The 16,413-nt window shown below is 31.8% G+C and overlaps 1 protein-coding gene across 1 annotated transcript; it reads left to right on the top strand.

The window, feature by feature from the left end:
• Positions 1-3,105: 3,105 nt before the first annotated feature.
• On the top strand, positions 3,106-9,814 carry LOC134718635 (phosphoserine aminotransferase-like). Its single transcript, XM_063581285.1, has 10 exons — positions 3,106-3,306; positions 4,640-4,700; positions 5,127-5,196; positions 5,881-6,086; positions 6,407-6,484; positions 7,167-7,261; positions 7,899-8,068; positions 8,447-8,575; positions 8,995-9,132; positions 9,658-9,814. The coding sequence occupies exons 1-10, from the start codon at positions 3,253-3,255 to the stop codon at positions 9,758-9,760; spliced, it is 1,104 nt and encodes a 367-aa protein (XP_063437355.1). The 5' UTR covers positions 3,106-3,252; the 3' UTR covers positions 9,761-9,814.
• Positions 9,815-16,413: the final 6,599 nt, after the last annotated feature.

Below are 16,413 nucleotides of genomic sequence, written 5' to 3'. Positions count from 1 at the left end.
TTTACTTCTTAATCTTTGTGATCTTTTAAATAAATATTCATATAATTGCCAGCTTTACTTTTCTATTTAAAATTGGTTAATGTACAAAGGGAAACAACTTTAAATAGTAAATCTACATAATATGGGCAATCATTGTCAGATTTAGGGTGCAGATCTAGACGGCAAACTCCTGACTTATGATCATCCTCAAAGCTGACCTGATAAAACGATCTTCTGATCTAAACAATACATGCTCAGTTTATCAATGAACAGAGTCATAATTTTCAGTATACTTTGTCAAACCTTTATCTTGATAACTCATTTGACATGATCATTCGATAATCCATGGCGATCGTATGTTCCGGTTATATTTGATTTATGAATTAACAGATGTGTAACTTTTGTTTGTTGCATAGTAAGATTACAATTTACATGTAAGTAAGTATATCATGAAAAGTCCAGTCTATTCCGGTGAATACCAGTATATTGACTAACTAAGGTTTTATCCTGAAGGGCAAATAAACACATATTTATATATATATTTCAAAATATACATTAATTAAAAGTTGATAAATAGTTAGGCGGATAGTATATTGCGGGTCGCCACTTTAATTAAGGGACCTTCGTGAAGCGAATGTTACAATTTTTTTGTACTAATAAACTGGTTTATTCTTTTAACCTAGCCGGATTTGGAAAAAAAAAGATGGATAAAATATTGGTGTTTTTCTACCTCTTTTAAAAACATGTTTAACATGATTAAAATACTAAAACATCAACATTTCGATTCAGTCCTAATCGTATGACTGAAAGCATATCAGTTAAGAACATATACAAATTAACAATACAATATGAATATACAAGATATAAACAATACATATGATATACAGCAACACGACCTGTCACCATCTGATTTCCCGGAGTAAAAAAAACCGGGAGAGGGGTGAAAATGAATATCCAGGTCTTGCCAGCGCTGAAAATATATAAGCTTGCATAAGACAGTAGGATGACAATCAATTTTCTGCAACACAAATCGTGTACAAAATGTGAAAATTACCTTTTTCGCGGCAAAGGTCACGAAAATAAGCATACATAGTGACATATAAACTAAATGTATTGGAGTAGACAAAAAATCTTCTGCAACCCCTCTTCTCAGAATATCAAATGATCTTCCCCTGGCAAACGGTTATTGTTCAATAATCATAACGGGATCAGTCCTTAAGTTAAAATGACCTACAACTTAATTTAACTTTTTTGTTTATTCTTTGGGATATATGTTGAGTGTGTTGGTCTATTTCTTATTTTGTAGCATTCTTTTTAGGTTTCAGCACCCCGATAATTTCTATTCTTTATATTGTGTCGGGCTTCTATCTGCATCTGTATCTGTATTGCCGGGTACCATGTCACTACGTGTAGAATCCTGTTGAGGCTTTTATACACGTTGGAAAAGAGTGCCGTTGTTATGGACGATGTTCTTGTAGAGCGGCCTTAGATGCCTCTACAGAACCTGCATGCACAACTTTATCTGGTAGTTGTTTCCAGTGAATAGTTGTTTCCACGAAAAATTAGTTTATATACTGTGGACTGGTTTACCGTTTAGGCTGAGCCAGGCTTGTTGCTGTTTGGTACTTTCAGGCCTCTGGTATTATTGATTACTTGAATTTCAAGAATATGGTGTCTTTGATAGTTTGTATAGGTCGTGCTGGTGTGACAAAGTAGTCGGCTGGTAAAGCCGGTACCAGACCCTCAACCGCAAACTCACGGTTAATCAGGATAAGACAGAGGCTGTCTTCTTTCCTCTAGCGTCTCCATTTCAAGCTGGCGTCTCATATAGATATAGGAAGATGTATTGTGAGTGCCAATGAGACAACTCTCCATCCAAATAACAATTTAAAAAAGTAAACCATTATAGGTCAATGCACGGCCTTCAACACGGAGCCTTGGCAGTCATGTTGGTTATCAATATGGACCCAGAACTTTATCTGGTAGTTGATTCCAGTGAATAGTTGTTCCCATGAAAAATGAATGTTTATATACTGTGGCTTGTTTTAGTTTGGTACTTTAATAAGGCCTCTGGTGTTACTGATTACTTAAAATTGACGTTCAATAATATTGTAAGTTTCACAGTTTGAATATGCTTTGCCGGGCTGGTAGAACCGGTACCAGACCCTTAACCACCTTGTAAATCAGAATAAGACGAAGGCTGTCTTCTTTCCTCTAGCGTCTCCATTTCAACATGTTCAAGTTTAGACCGGAATAATCTGTCTCTAGTGTGGGTACATTTGTCATTTCATATTTTCTTTTCATCATTTGGCTATTTTTATATTTTTGGACACAAAAAAAATAAAATATATAAAATAGCCAAATGATGAAAAGAAAATATGAAATGACAAATGTACCCACACTAGAGACAGATTATTCGGTCTAGTTCAAGTTGGCGTCTCATGTTGAAAATGAACGGTACCCTGTTGTTTCTCGACTCCTGAAGCGGTTTTTTTAAGAATCGTTTGCCTCTGTTTTGGATACGTTCCAGTTTGTATATATTACCTTTCAGGTATGGGTTCCAAATTGTAGCGCCATATTCCATTTGTCGATGTATATGCATGCTTCTCTCCTGTCCAACATTCCTCTGCCTGGCACATTTCTCAAGGTCCATCTATTATTATTAAAGAAAGTCCGCAATGCTTCTATAACAAAGTAAAAAGTTATCAAATGTATCAGAATTATAATATTATAAGATTTAGTTTATAAAAACATATCATCTAGATCCTCATCTACAAGATTCAGATGCATCCGATTCCTCGAGGCTCAAGCTCTGGCTATATTTCTCGACATCATGATTTAATTACATTTTACAAATCTTTTCTTCGAGTCTGGGAACAGTAAATATCTAACATGTTGTTCCTGTTCGAGTAACATGAGTAGAGCGCAGATATATTTTAATCATAAATAATGAAAAACCATAACAAACTAATGACAACAACAAATGAGAGAGCGGAAATTTTAAGAAGTGTTCCACTATAATCAGGTCATCGGAATAAAATACTTTTCAATGAGGCATTAGGTCAGTGCGTGTTCGTCTGCTCGGCCAATAAGATTCAACAACATTGAAGTGACCAATCAAAAGGCGTCATGCATGCGGCGTGATATAAAAAGCTTTGTAACCGTAAAATCCTTCTCACTATTTTATAACTAACCCTAGAGAAACTAGGAAACTATATTTTACAAACTTATCAATTTATCATTTAGTAATTAACAGACTGTTAATTAGAAATCATGGCATCTAGAGTAATCAATTTCTCAGCCGGCCCTGCCAAGCTTCCAACTGAGGTAAGTTGACATTTTTTTTGCATTTTTACTCTGTTTACAATAAATAACGTATTATCTAGATTATTTTCAAAGTCGACGGAATTTTTATGTTTATAAAGAATGATTTCATACAAAAGTGTGGTACTGTTAACCCGCATTCTTTCAAATTAAAGCGATTTTTTCTTTGAAGTGGAGACGGAAATCTCGTATCCTGTTTGGAGGGCACATTCATTCCAAAATCTGAAACCAAAATTTTACGACTTTTCATACAAATCGCACATATTTTCTCCGTCGACGGAATTTTGACATTGGTATTGTCTGATTTTAGTGAAAAATGTACACCTTTTTTCTTGTCACTTAAGAATATAAGAACTTTTTCACTTGTGTCAATGGCGTATGCCAAATCCGGGCCGGATCATGTTGAGAAAATTCCGCTTCGGACCTGAATTTGATGATGAAATCACGACTGATGCAATCATATAGCCTTCTAATTTACATAAATTTTATCTAAATGATCACACAATTGGTTTTTATTTCAATTATATAACATGGCAATATTTATTTTTTGGTGTGCAGTGGAAAATCCCCATGCTTATGTAAATTTATGCAGGGTTGTTTATGGGATGTCATTGTGTGAACCTTTAGTTTTGCATATTGAGGTCACAGACAGTCGGGTCACGTTGTTTCAAGTCACGGTCTCCTATGAGGCTATATAACCTTGCTTATATAAATAGAAATTTATATAAACTAGGTAAAGGCTAAATCTACTTATGGAAACGGGGAATTTCTATTAATCGTGAACAATTATAATATTTACAAACAATGAAACCTGTTGATTTCATAAGTCATAGTTATCAGTGGTTATTATTACTTTTCTCTGGAAAACTAACACAGGCACTTGTTTCTGTCAATATGGGGTTTACTAACCATACCAGTACTAAAAAAACACGTCTGGCGTATGCAATTATAATCCTGGTAATTTGATAACTATTATTTATAATTTTCTATTTCGTATCTTCAAAACATCATTATGTATATATAATATATCTCGTCCCTTTTTTAAATATTTTAAATGTTTGAAAGTTTGTTTTGAAATAAAAAAAGTTTTAATACCACTCCATACAATTATCTTTAAAAATACAAGAATAAATGGCTTTTATTCTCAGGCAAAAAAACAATGAAATATTATAACACATAGTGTAAATTATTTAAAATTTGGCAGCCAGTTTAATTTTTAAATATATTGTTTTCATAACTGACATACTACTGATCCTGTTGTTAAAAGTCTGTCAAAATTAAGAGAAAAACATTTTCACCAAAATTATTGTTTTATTGTATTTATTTTATTGTGCAGGTATTGGAGAGAGCCCAGAAAGAAATGTTAAACTACAATGGTCTTGGAATCAGTGTTATGGGTAAGTTTAAAGAAAAAAAAATACCGGTATAAACTAAAGGGGTTTGTTAGTAAAGAAGAAGAAGATATTTTATTTCCAATTATGGGCCCCAAAGGGCATAAACATTGCAACATCAATAATTTTCATAATACAATACATGTACCAACAATTATATAAAAAGGTATATAAATGGTAGTTACCTTAAGTATGTTTTAATCCTTTAAAGTACAAATGTAAGAATAAATAAATACCAGAGAATACAAGCACATTTTTTTTTACATACAAATGATCAAGTATACAAGTTAATCATGTTAATCTTTGATACATGTATTTGAACTGACTATCATCTTATTGATTTTACCTATGTGTATTAGATTATAAAATGATAGATCCTGTATCTATTTTTAACCAATAACAGTTTGTTTCATTATGAGTTTTTTTTAACAGAGTTGAGTCACAGATCAGCTGATTTTACAAAGATAATCACCACAGCAGAGAATGATTTACGTCAGCTTCTGTAAGTATTAATTAAATGTTACCATGGTTACAGATAAGATTTTAAAATCTTAATCTTTCATACTTCACATAAATTATGTTCCCTGTTTATTCATAATTATTGGTGTACTGTCATGACTGGATTTATATTTATTTTCATGGATTAATAAAAAAATCTGTTATAAGTGTAATCCTTGGTTTTGCCAACTCCTACATGACCAGCTCTGGGCCATTGTTACTTTGTGGAACATTTGTATTCATGTTCCATCTCTCACCACTAAATCCTAAAAAATTTGTTCCCCAAGAAAAACTATTAATAATTTATTCACATTAGCTTGTAAATTGATCATATACATATCATGATTTCAAAAATGAGGACAACTGGTATGATTTCCAACATGTTCAATGTGACAACTGTCATCAAAGTTCAAAATAAAGTGCCTGCAATGACCTTCAACAATGCGAAAAATGGATAGAGGATGTAGAAACTATGCAGGCACGGATCCAGAAGTAGGGGGTTTCAGGGGTTGGAACCCCCTTTTTTTGGACGATCAATGCATTTGAATGAGGACATGTAGTTGGAACCCCTCCCCTTTGTCCTGGGTTAGGAACCCCCTTTTTAAAATGTCTGAATCCGCCCCTGCTATGTTTTGCATCGATAAAACCATCACAATAGTATTCTGAAATATTTTTTTGCAATTTTCAGGAATATTCCAGACAACTATAAAGTAATTTTCAAACAGGGAGGTGGAACTGGGCAGTTCTCTGCCATTCCATTGAATCTGATGAACTTCAAACCAGGGGGCACTGCAGATTATCTTGTGACTGGAACCTGGTCAGCTAAAGCTGCTATAGAAGCAGAGAAATATGGCAAGATCAACAAAGTTGTACCTAAAGTCACTAAATACACAAGTAAGAATGCTATTAGTTTGAAAAAAAGGTTGGAGTGAGAATATTTTAAAATATAAGAGAAACATTTTAAGCAATCGGTAAAAAGGAATATGTTCATGTGTTTGCAATTTTGATTTGAATGTTTTTGTGTTTGTAACTCAATTTATGCATTTAACTTGTGTTTCATGCTTATAAGTATAAAAGCAAAGTTTAAGCTTAAGTTTGAATCTAATTTTTTTATTTGAAATTTGATCTTATTTACTATAAGAAAAGGTAGATAAATTTCATTACATTTTTGTAATGCAAGTACATGTATAGATAATTTTTTTATAATATTTCAGGTATACCAGACCCTTCCACATGGAATCTCAACCCAGAAGCCTCATATGTCTATTATTGTTCTAATGAAACTATTCATGGTAAGTTTATGTCGTCTTTACAATTCAGTTGGTATACATTTTACATTGTTTGGTGAATGCTTTAAATTATGCAATATCAGCATAAAAAGTCTATTTCATTTCATGCATTTTGAACAGTTAAAATTCACAACACACTAAAATTGGATAATGAGATGTGTAAGAATTGCCAAAGTGACAACTATCCAACAAAGTTCAAATAAAGTGGATGTAAAAAAACATTGTTACATTTTATGAAATGTACATAGCAAAAAAAGCTTGCATTCTGATTTTCGTCCTTTTTAAAGATATAAAAAAAGAGACTTTGTTGGGCCATAATAAAAAATAGGTTTGTTTGCCCAAACGCTACCTACCCAGGAAAAAAGCTGCCTACTTTTTTTTTTAATCAAATAGGCATGAAGACTAATAAACATATGATACTTTAATTTCATTTTTTGAATAAAAAAAAGAAAATGCCTACCTACCTACCCACTGTCTCAACTTTGGGTAGGGTTTGGGCAAACCAAAATATTTTTAAGTGTGGCCTTGTGGAGTAATTAAACTATGGTAAAATAAGACATTGAAATGTTTAAAAATTGTTTGGAAAACACAAATATTAAAAACGTGTCTTCTAATGACAACATATATACCAATTTTGCTGATTAACCCTATGATATTTTAATGCTATAGTATTTATTTAACACAGGTATAGAATACCAGTATATACCAGAAACCAATGGTGTACCTTTAGTCTGTGATATGTCATCTAATATGTTATCCCGTCCATTTGATGTGTCTAAGGTAAGTTATTATATCCCTTTTATTTATTTTGGCAAATTTCATTCAAAATGATTTCTTCATAATTTGAAGTTTGTAATCTTAACAGAAAAAAACCGAAGAGCATATTATTTTATTGTGTAAAATTTATGAACTTAATTTAAAAAAAAAAAAAATTAAAAGCTAATATCATGAATATAGATCAAATCTGTTGCTAGTTAAGATTGACTTTGTATGATTAGATATTGGAATATGTGGTGTGAGTGCCAATGAGACAACTCTCCATCCAATAACAATTTAAAAAAAGTAAACCATTATAGGTCAATGTACGGCCTTCAACATGGAGCCTTGGCTCACACCGAACAACAAGCTATAAAGGGCCCCAAAATTACTAGTGTTTGACCAGAAGTTGTCAGCAATAAATGTATAGAGGAACTGCCTTGAGTAAAAAAAAATGTCTACTTTTGTTGGATAAGGAAATTTAATAGCCAAGGCTACCGGTCCCGTTGTCCTTGTATGTAATAACTATTCTTTGTTTTACAGTATGGTGTTATATTTGCTGGTCCCCTCCCTGTATGTAATAACTATTCTTTGTTTTACAGTATGGTGTTATATTTGCTGGTCCCCTCCCTGTATGTAATAACTATTCTTTGTTTTACAGTATGGTGCTATATTTGCTGGTGCCCAGAAGAATGTTGGTTGTGCTGGTGTTACACTTGTCATTATCAGAGAAGATCTCATTGGTCACGCTATGGACACTACTCCAGTTATATTTGACTACAAAATCCAAGTTGGAAATAATTCCGTGTACAATACAGCACCTACATACAAGTAAGTTATCAATCCACCATTTTAGACTAATGCATTGTGGTTAGTATTTTCACAACTTATATCAAAATGTTTTACAAGGTCATAAACAAAGAAAATTTAACCAACGACTGGAATAATTTCCATTTCGGGGGTATGAATAATAAAATAACCTACAATTCTTGAAAGGACTATTAAGGCTTTCAATAAAGTTTTAAAAGTTTCTAACTGTCCTTGCATACTGACTACTTAAAGACCCTGCTAAAGTAAATTGCAGATTTAATTGTTAGTATTTTTAATATTCAATGAAAAAGAACAACTTTCTCAGTATCGAAAAAAATGATTTTGACCAAGTTGAATATGTGAATGTTAATTCTAATTTGCAATTATCTATTTTTTCAGTATATACATCCTTGGTCTAGTTTTACAATGGTTGAAAGATAATGGTGGTGCCGAGAAGATGGAAGAGTTGTCTGCTGTAAAATCTAAAGCTGTCTATGACATCATTGATAACTCAAATGGATTTTACTAGTAAGTATATTGTAAAATTGTTAAAAGTTTCCATGTAACATGATCATGCTATCAACACGGTTTTATAGTTTGAATCAAAATAGATCAGAAAACCTTTTGTGGGGCAAAAACCTATGCATAATCACTGTAAAAAAACTAATATATATATAAAACAATTACTATCCACACTGATCTGTGTCCACACTTGTTTAAAGTTTAAATTTTTAAAAAATCATCTTTTCTGTAATTAAATAAATGGAATATTGCAATAGACTAAGTGTTACTAGATATTTGCAATACACAACATACTATGATTAAAAATAGCATTGAAAGTTAAGTTAAGTTAAGGAAAGAATAGGGAATAAAGGAATAAAAAAAAGCACTTTAAGTTAAATCATATCAATTTTGGCATCAAATTAATTTCTTTGTTTTGTTTACAGTTCTCCATTAGATAAGGCATGTCGTAGCAGAATGAATGTAACCTTTAGAATTGGTTGTCAAGAAGGAGATGAAGCTTTAGAAAAACTATTTCTCTCAGAAGCTGAAAAGCGTGGATTGACCTCTCTCAAAGGTCATAGGTATGTATGCATTAATATTTCGTGATATAATCTTGATGCATAAAATTTGCATGTTAAGTAGCTGTTTACAAACAGAAAAGCTTTTTATTCTCTTTGCTGTCCATGATTGTTTGTTTTCAAGTCATTTATAGAATACAGGATTTCCAAGATCATGAAGATAATGGCTGCTTCAACATTGAGTTTGAAAAGTTTTTTATTTATAATAATCAATAAGCCTTATTATTTGCATATCTTCAAATACTTGAATCAGATTGGTCCACTGGATTTTCCCCTTGTTTACACTAAGATGAACTATGTTCCGGAATAACTTACATAGCTGTCACTGTGATCCATCTCATTGTAATACGCAAGCATGGAGCCCTCTTAAGTCAGTCAGCGGGCCCTCCCTAGGAAAAGTTCTGGATCCGCAACTGGCAAGCATGGGATTAAGGAGATTCAGTATTCTTATGTTATTTTCAAATTGCAAAACTTCAAATTATAATAATGATGTGACAAATAATAATTTTTGACTTTGTTCTATTTCAGAGCTATTGGTGGAATCCGTGCATCATTGTATAACGCTCTATCAGTAGAAGAATGTATGGCTCTTGTGACATTTATGCAAGATTTCTTAGAAAAACATCAATGAAGAACCACAGACTCCAACAAGCATTCTTCATCATTTGAATCTCTCAAGAGTTGTCAGAACAATTTTTTCGACATTGAAAGGAATCATCGGACAAAATGAAACTAATGAAATTTGTCATTGGACAATATTTTACAATTTGTCAGCTGACAATATTTTATCGAATCCAATGTGAAAGATTGTTATAAGGTCGATGTTCATCTGACAGTAGATTGGACCATTCATTTTAAAGAAAAAATGTACCGGTAGTTCATCTGACTTTTGACTCAAAATTGAAAATCTAGTCACAATGAAACACAAATGTTTGTTCTCTAATCAATCACAATATCAGATTTATTATGTAACTTTTTATGTATAAATTTGGAAAATTTTAAAGTGCAGCTACTATAAAATATGGCTCAGTATAAAAACTGTTTTGCAGAGAAAAATGTTGTGATATTTTAATAGGGCATATATGTAGTCAGGTTAGTTTAGAATTATGTTATAGTTAATGTATTTTTAATCACCAAAGATCGACATTGTCAAAACGTTTTAGGGCCACACAAATTAATGTTTTTGAATAAGCTGATCAGAAATTGGCAGATGAAGATTTTCTTCAAGTTAAGAATAACCAAAAATTTATAAGAAAAGTGTTTCAAGTGAAAAGACTAAAATAAATTTGTGTAGCCTTTAATTCCAACTAAGATCTTTATAAATAAATATTGAATTCTACTTTTGAATACTCCATAAATAAATCATACTCATTGGACATGTCTTCATTACACTTGTGTTTGAGATGTGATGTTGATCAAGTCTTTATTTTCTATTTGAACATCATTTTGAATACTCTGGTCATACATGAATACTTTTCTATAAAAGTGGGTTGAAACTCTACAAAAATAAGATTAACTCAGTTTTAAAGTTCTGTAAAAGGGACAACTTTTATGCTAAAACATAACTTTTAACAAGCAATCTTTAATAAAGATTCTAAAAAATCAATTTGGTTTTTAGAAATGTCTGTTCAAACTATTGTTTTACAATTTGAGACTGATTTACCAGAAATATTATTTTACATAAATATATTATTTTATTTTTGCATCATTTGTTTTCCTTGTGTGGAGGAATGTTCCATTAATATATGGCAAGACCCTTGTATGTGATAATAATTTTCATATTTTAAATATCATCTCTATATCTTCCAGAAGGTATTTTATAAGGGGTCAAAAGGCTCTTTTATCAAAATTTTACTTGTAGAAAGATAGCATGAACAATTACCCATACAAGGAATTATTCATTAAAACTGTATGCACAGAGATGTATAGCAGTGCCTTCTACCCGTAACCCCCTTTTTTTTGTGGAATGGAATTCAGAAAAGGATAAAATACCTCCCAATAGAACACAATTTTGGTGCCTTAATACCCTCATGTGTTAATGGAATATTCCACATGTACAAGTGCATTGGCACTCGTATGTTGTTATAAGTTAGTGATTGTTATCATTTTATCCATTATAAATTACATGAATGTTAGCATTAATCATTGTAAATTATTTCATTACACAGTCATTATCATAAATACATGTATTATCATTATATGAGATTAAAAAAAGGGAAAAAGAAAAGTCTTTGTGTGATTAATTGATAATTTGCTAGCTGAAAATCTATTCTATTTGTTCGAAGATTTAGGTGCTAGTTTATTTACAAAAGATGACTAGTCTTTAAGGGAAGAGGTTACTCAGTTGTGGGTTTCATTGGGGTCTAAGCGTGACACGGGATTGCCAATTTTTGTAAGCATAAAGTTGAATTATTGTGCTGGGAAATAGGGAAATGGAGTCCATCAGGACCCGGGAAATTACAATAAAATGAGAATTGTTTAAGTACATAGTGTAAGCGGGATATGGGAATCTGTCAAAACAGTAAGGGGGATCCGCGACGGATCCGGGATCACAACCCCCAATGAGACCTCCTCAGTTGTGTCGGATCAATTTGACATTTTGAATAATAGAATTTGTTTGAAATAAGGTGGTGTGTGGCACATGTCAATGAAACTGCAACTTAATGACACAAATTTACAGAAATAGGCGTCTACAATATATGACAAGCTGTATATTCCATGTGAAATCTTAACAATTGAATAATTTAACCAGAAACAATTTAAGATCTGCCTTCTACACCACATAATCATGATTATCCAATAACCAGAAACAATTTAAGATCTGCCATCTACACCACATAATCATGATCATCCAATAACCAGAAACAATTTAAGATCTGCCATCTACACCACATAATCATGATTATCCAATAACCAGAAACAATTTAAGATCTGCCATCTACACCACATAATCATGATCATCCAATAACCAGAAACAATTTAAGATCTGCCATCTACACCACATACTCATGATCATCCAATAACCAGAAACAATTTAAGATCTGCCATCTACACCACATAATCATGATCATCCAATAACCAGAAACAATTTAAGATCTGCCTTCTACACCACATAATCATGATTATCCAATAACCAGAAACAATTTAAGATCTGCCATCTACACCACATAATCATGATTATCCAATCACAATAAAGCAACAATAAGAGAAGATATAAAACATCCATAAAAAAAACACTCCTGAGTTTAACATATAAAAATACATTGATGCATTTGAGACAACTCTCTACCCACCAGAGAGTATTATAATTGTTTTATACCAACCAAATAAACAATACACCTTATCACTATTCCTGGCTGACCCGGCCGCTTGAACTTTTGACATCAATAACAATTACTTTTACATTATGGCATCAGATATTTTGTTTTATGACATCATATTTTTATGGGAACCTGTGTGATATCCAGTAATGGCGGACACATAGCAATAAGGTGTATTATTTTGTGAGAAGGTGCAGTTCAACAGCTGGTATCTCAGTTTTTCATAAAAATTAGGGCAATAGAAGATGAACAATAACAAACATGTTAACCTATTGTTAATTCCAGGCATCAAATATAGTTGACCTTGATTATTTTAGTATCCAAGAAAAAAAGCCTTAATCAGGAAAACTTAACATTGACCAAAAGTCCATGTGAGCAAGGTTAAGGTAATATTAACCTTCCAAGATGAGACATGTATCCATTACAATCATTCAATACATTATACACCACACATAGTTGGAATTATACATGTAATATATATAAGAAAGGACCTAACCAATGAAACTTGACATTACCCTACAAATGAGGTCATGGACATATATTACCTGCCAGACAGACACATCCACTTTACTATCACTCTTTATGCCAAAAATAGTAGACTTATTGGTATAAATATTAAAAAAAACAGATCTAAACACAAATGTCGTGAGGAAAACTCTATATCAAAACACATATCTTTCTTATTTGGGCTACATACCATCATTTAACATCAAGAAGGTTGATAAATTCATATTACAAATACAATATTTAGCGATTACCAAATGAATAAGAATGGAAATGCAAGGCTGGGAGATCATTAATCTGGAAAGGTGAATTTTTGAACATTCAACAACAATGACCAAAGACTCCACCACTTTCCCAGGTCAGGGGAGGGTTTGGATCTCGCTAACATGTTTAACCACGCTTCATGAATGTGCCTGTCTCAGGAGCCTGTAATTCAGTTGTTGTCGTTTGTTGATGTTGCATAATTCTTATTTGTTGTTTATTTTTTTGTACATAAATTAGACCATTACCCAAGTCAAAGTGAACTGCAGTTATTTAGCAGTTTATTAGCATTCACAGTTCCCACTTGATAGCAGTTATTTGGCAGTTTATTAGCATTCACAGTTACCAAATATAAGGCAATGATTAATTTGCATAAAGGCATTCCAATAGCATTCCGTAGCTGTTTCTTAGCAGTTTATTTAGCCTTCACAGTTCTTTGGCAGTTATTTTTAACGAAAAATTTAAATGAGATCTGAATATTCATGAGAACTGCTATAATAACAGCTATCAAATAATGAATATTCATGAGAACTGCTATAATAACAGCTGTCAATAATGAATATTCATGGCAACTGCTAAGTTATACATCCTTATATGGTTTTATAAACTGCTAATAACTGCTGTTGAATGCTATCAGATCTGCCAAAAGTTGCAATACAAAAAGGTGACACATGAATACCGGTAATCAATATACAGTGTACAAGATACAAAAGCAAAATTATTAAAATTCTAATATTTTACTGTTAGTCTTTGTGAAATTTCAAAAAGTTGTACTTAAACTTATATTTGTAATTAGAGCAGTAACTATCTGACTATTCAATATAATAACAGACTTAATTTTAAGGGAATGTAAACAAAAATGTGAGAAGCACTTACTTTAGCTGGTCTTAGATCCCTTATTAATTATGTTAGACTATAGTGGCCGTAATGATATAGGAACAATTAAAAAAGCACTTTGATTATCAAGACATTTAAAAAAGCAACTTATTGAAGAGATATTACTGCTAAGAGGCTAATTTCTACCTTGACTAAGTGATTTTCAAATTAGAAGTTATTTCATTTATCATTATTTTATTACCAAACATGCCAAATGTACTGTTTTTATTCTATTAAATGTGGATAAAAAGACAACAGTTATATCCTTTCTCTTTTGGAATTTTAAACAAATAAATTCTTGATACATGTAATACATATTATGTTTCTTTTTCTGAAACAAACTAAAGTAAAATTATATATTATAAATTAATTTCATTAAATGGATTGTTTGGACAATTTTAACCAATCAGCTATTCACAGTCTACTGGTTTACCTCCCCCTTTTTCAACTCTTGAATATGATAAGATTGTTTTTTTTTACAAAATAATAGATTAAAATAATATTCATATCTATTTTTTTTCAAATAACATCTTGAGCTGTAAGTATATATATATGCTAACATTCTATTACAATCCTGTCAACATCAGATATTCTATTTAAATAAACTACAATCCCCCTTTTTTGGGCTTTCTGTATGATTTCTGTTTCCCCCTTTAAAGTTATGTCAGAATTGAGAATATACACAAGCATTAACTATAACTTTCAACTTACTGTACTGCAGGTGTTTAAAAGTGTTCAATTCATCCAAAATTAAGCTTATATTGACAAAAATACACTTTTTCACTAGCAAGGATTTCCACACAACATGGAGCCAAAATGCACATTTGAAAATGATCAAATTATCTTCAAATAAATGTTTAACTTCAAGCTGAAAACATAGCCAGATCCAAGCATTTTTATAACAAAGATTAATAGGTCAACTGCTATCGAACTGCTGTCATAACTGTTGTCCCGACTGCTAAGAGGAATGCTAAGATGAATGCTAAGACGAATGCTAAGCTGAATGCTAAGACGAATGCTAAGCCAAATGCTAAGAAATGGTGAAATGTGGCAGTTTTTCAAACTGCTATTAGATTGAATGCTTAGAACAGCTAAAGGACTGCTAAAAATATGAAAAACTGGTAAATAACAGCTAAAAAACAGCTAATAATAGCAGTTCAGTTTGACTTGGGTACTTTTCTTGTTTGAATTGTTTTACAATTGTCATTTCAGGGCCTTTTATAACTGACTATGCGGTATGGGCTCACCTCATTGTTGATGGCCTAGCAGTGACCTGTAGTTGTTAATGTCTGTGTCATTTGGTCTCTTGTTGAGAGTTGTCTCATTGGCAATCATACCACATCTTCTTTTTTTATAAAGACTCCAGTAAGTCTTTGTCTCATTTTAGTAAATTTGTATACCCTACACTACTCTTCAATTTCATTTTCCATAATTTGATGTACTACCTGTGTCTAAAGATTAAATAAGTCCTCTTTTGATTACATTGAAATACAAAGTGTTTGCTATCTTCTAAACATGTACAGTGGCATAATCAAATGGGTTAAGATCAAATTAAATCTATAATGGGTTAATTTATGTAAGTTTCAGTAAGTGATCACATTTATTGTGTAGTAATGAGTAAGTTTTACATTTATAGTTCAAATAATTTTATTATACTTCATGTCAAAATGCCAGATTTTGATTGGCTAATACGAGGGTGTCAATTTACTCTATTACCCTTCATGGAGACGCTTGATCAAGTGTGCGCTTTATTAAATACGACTCTATCCTATGACAAATACTCTATCACCCTTCACAGAGACGCTTGATCAAGTGTGCGCTTTATTAAATATGACTCTATCCTATGGCAAATACTCTAATACCCTTCACGGAGACGTTTGATCAAGTGTGAGCTTTATTAAATACGGATGGTTATGTACAAGATGTCACAGTTTATTAATTTGAATTTTAAAAAATCAACAGTAATAACAGAACATTCAGTATAATAAATTAAATAACACCGCGGTTGACAATGTTTTCTCGGGGTACCAATCTGCTCTATCACCCTCTCAGCTATGTGTTATTTATATAATGTCATCCAAAACCTGTTGTATGGATTTTTAATTTTTTTTTAATTTAATTTTTTTTTTTTTTTGATGGATGACATAAAAATTTCAAATTCAATATTAAAGAGTCAACATTAAGAGTGGGACCATATATGTAGCTCCATAAGGGGGTCCTGTCCAATCAATAAAGCCACCTCTGAGGACAAGTTGTTCAGGAATAAGAATGACAAAGATTTTTTTATATTACAAATTTAATGTTCTGTCAAAATACATATCAA

This window comes from Mytilus trossulus, chromosome 5 (assembly GCF_036588685.1).
Source record: "Mytilus trossulus isolate FHL-02 chromosome 5, PNRI_Mtr1.1.1.hap1, whole genome shotgun sequence".
Taxonomy (NCBI): domain Eukaryota; kingdom Metazoa; phylum Mollusca; class Bivalvia; order Mytilida; family Mytilidae; genus Mytilus; species Mytilus trossulus.
This window is presented reverse-complemented; position numbering and strand designations above follow the sequence as displayed.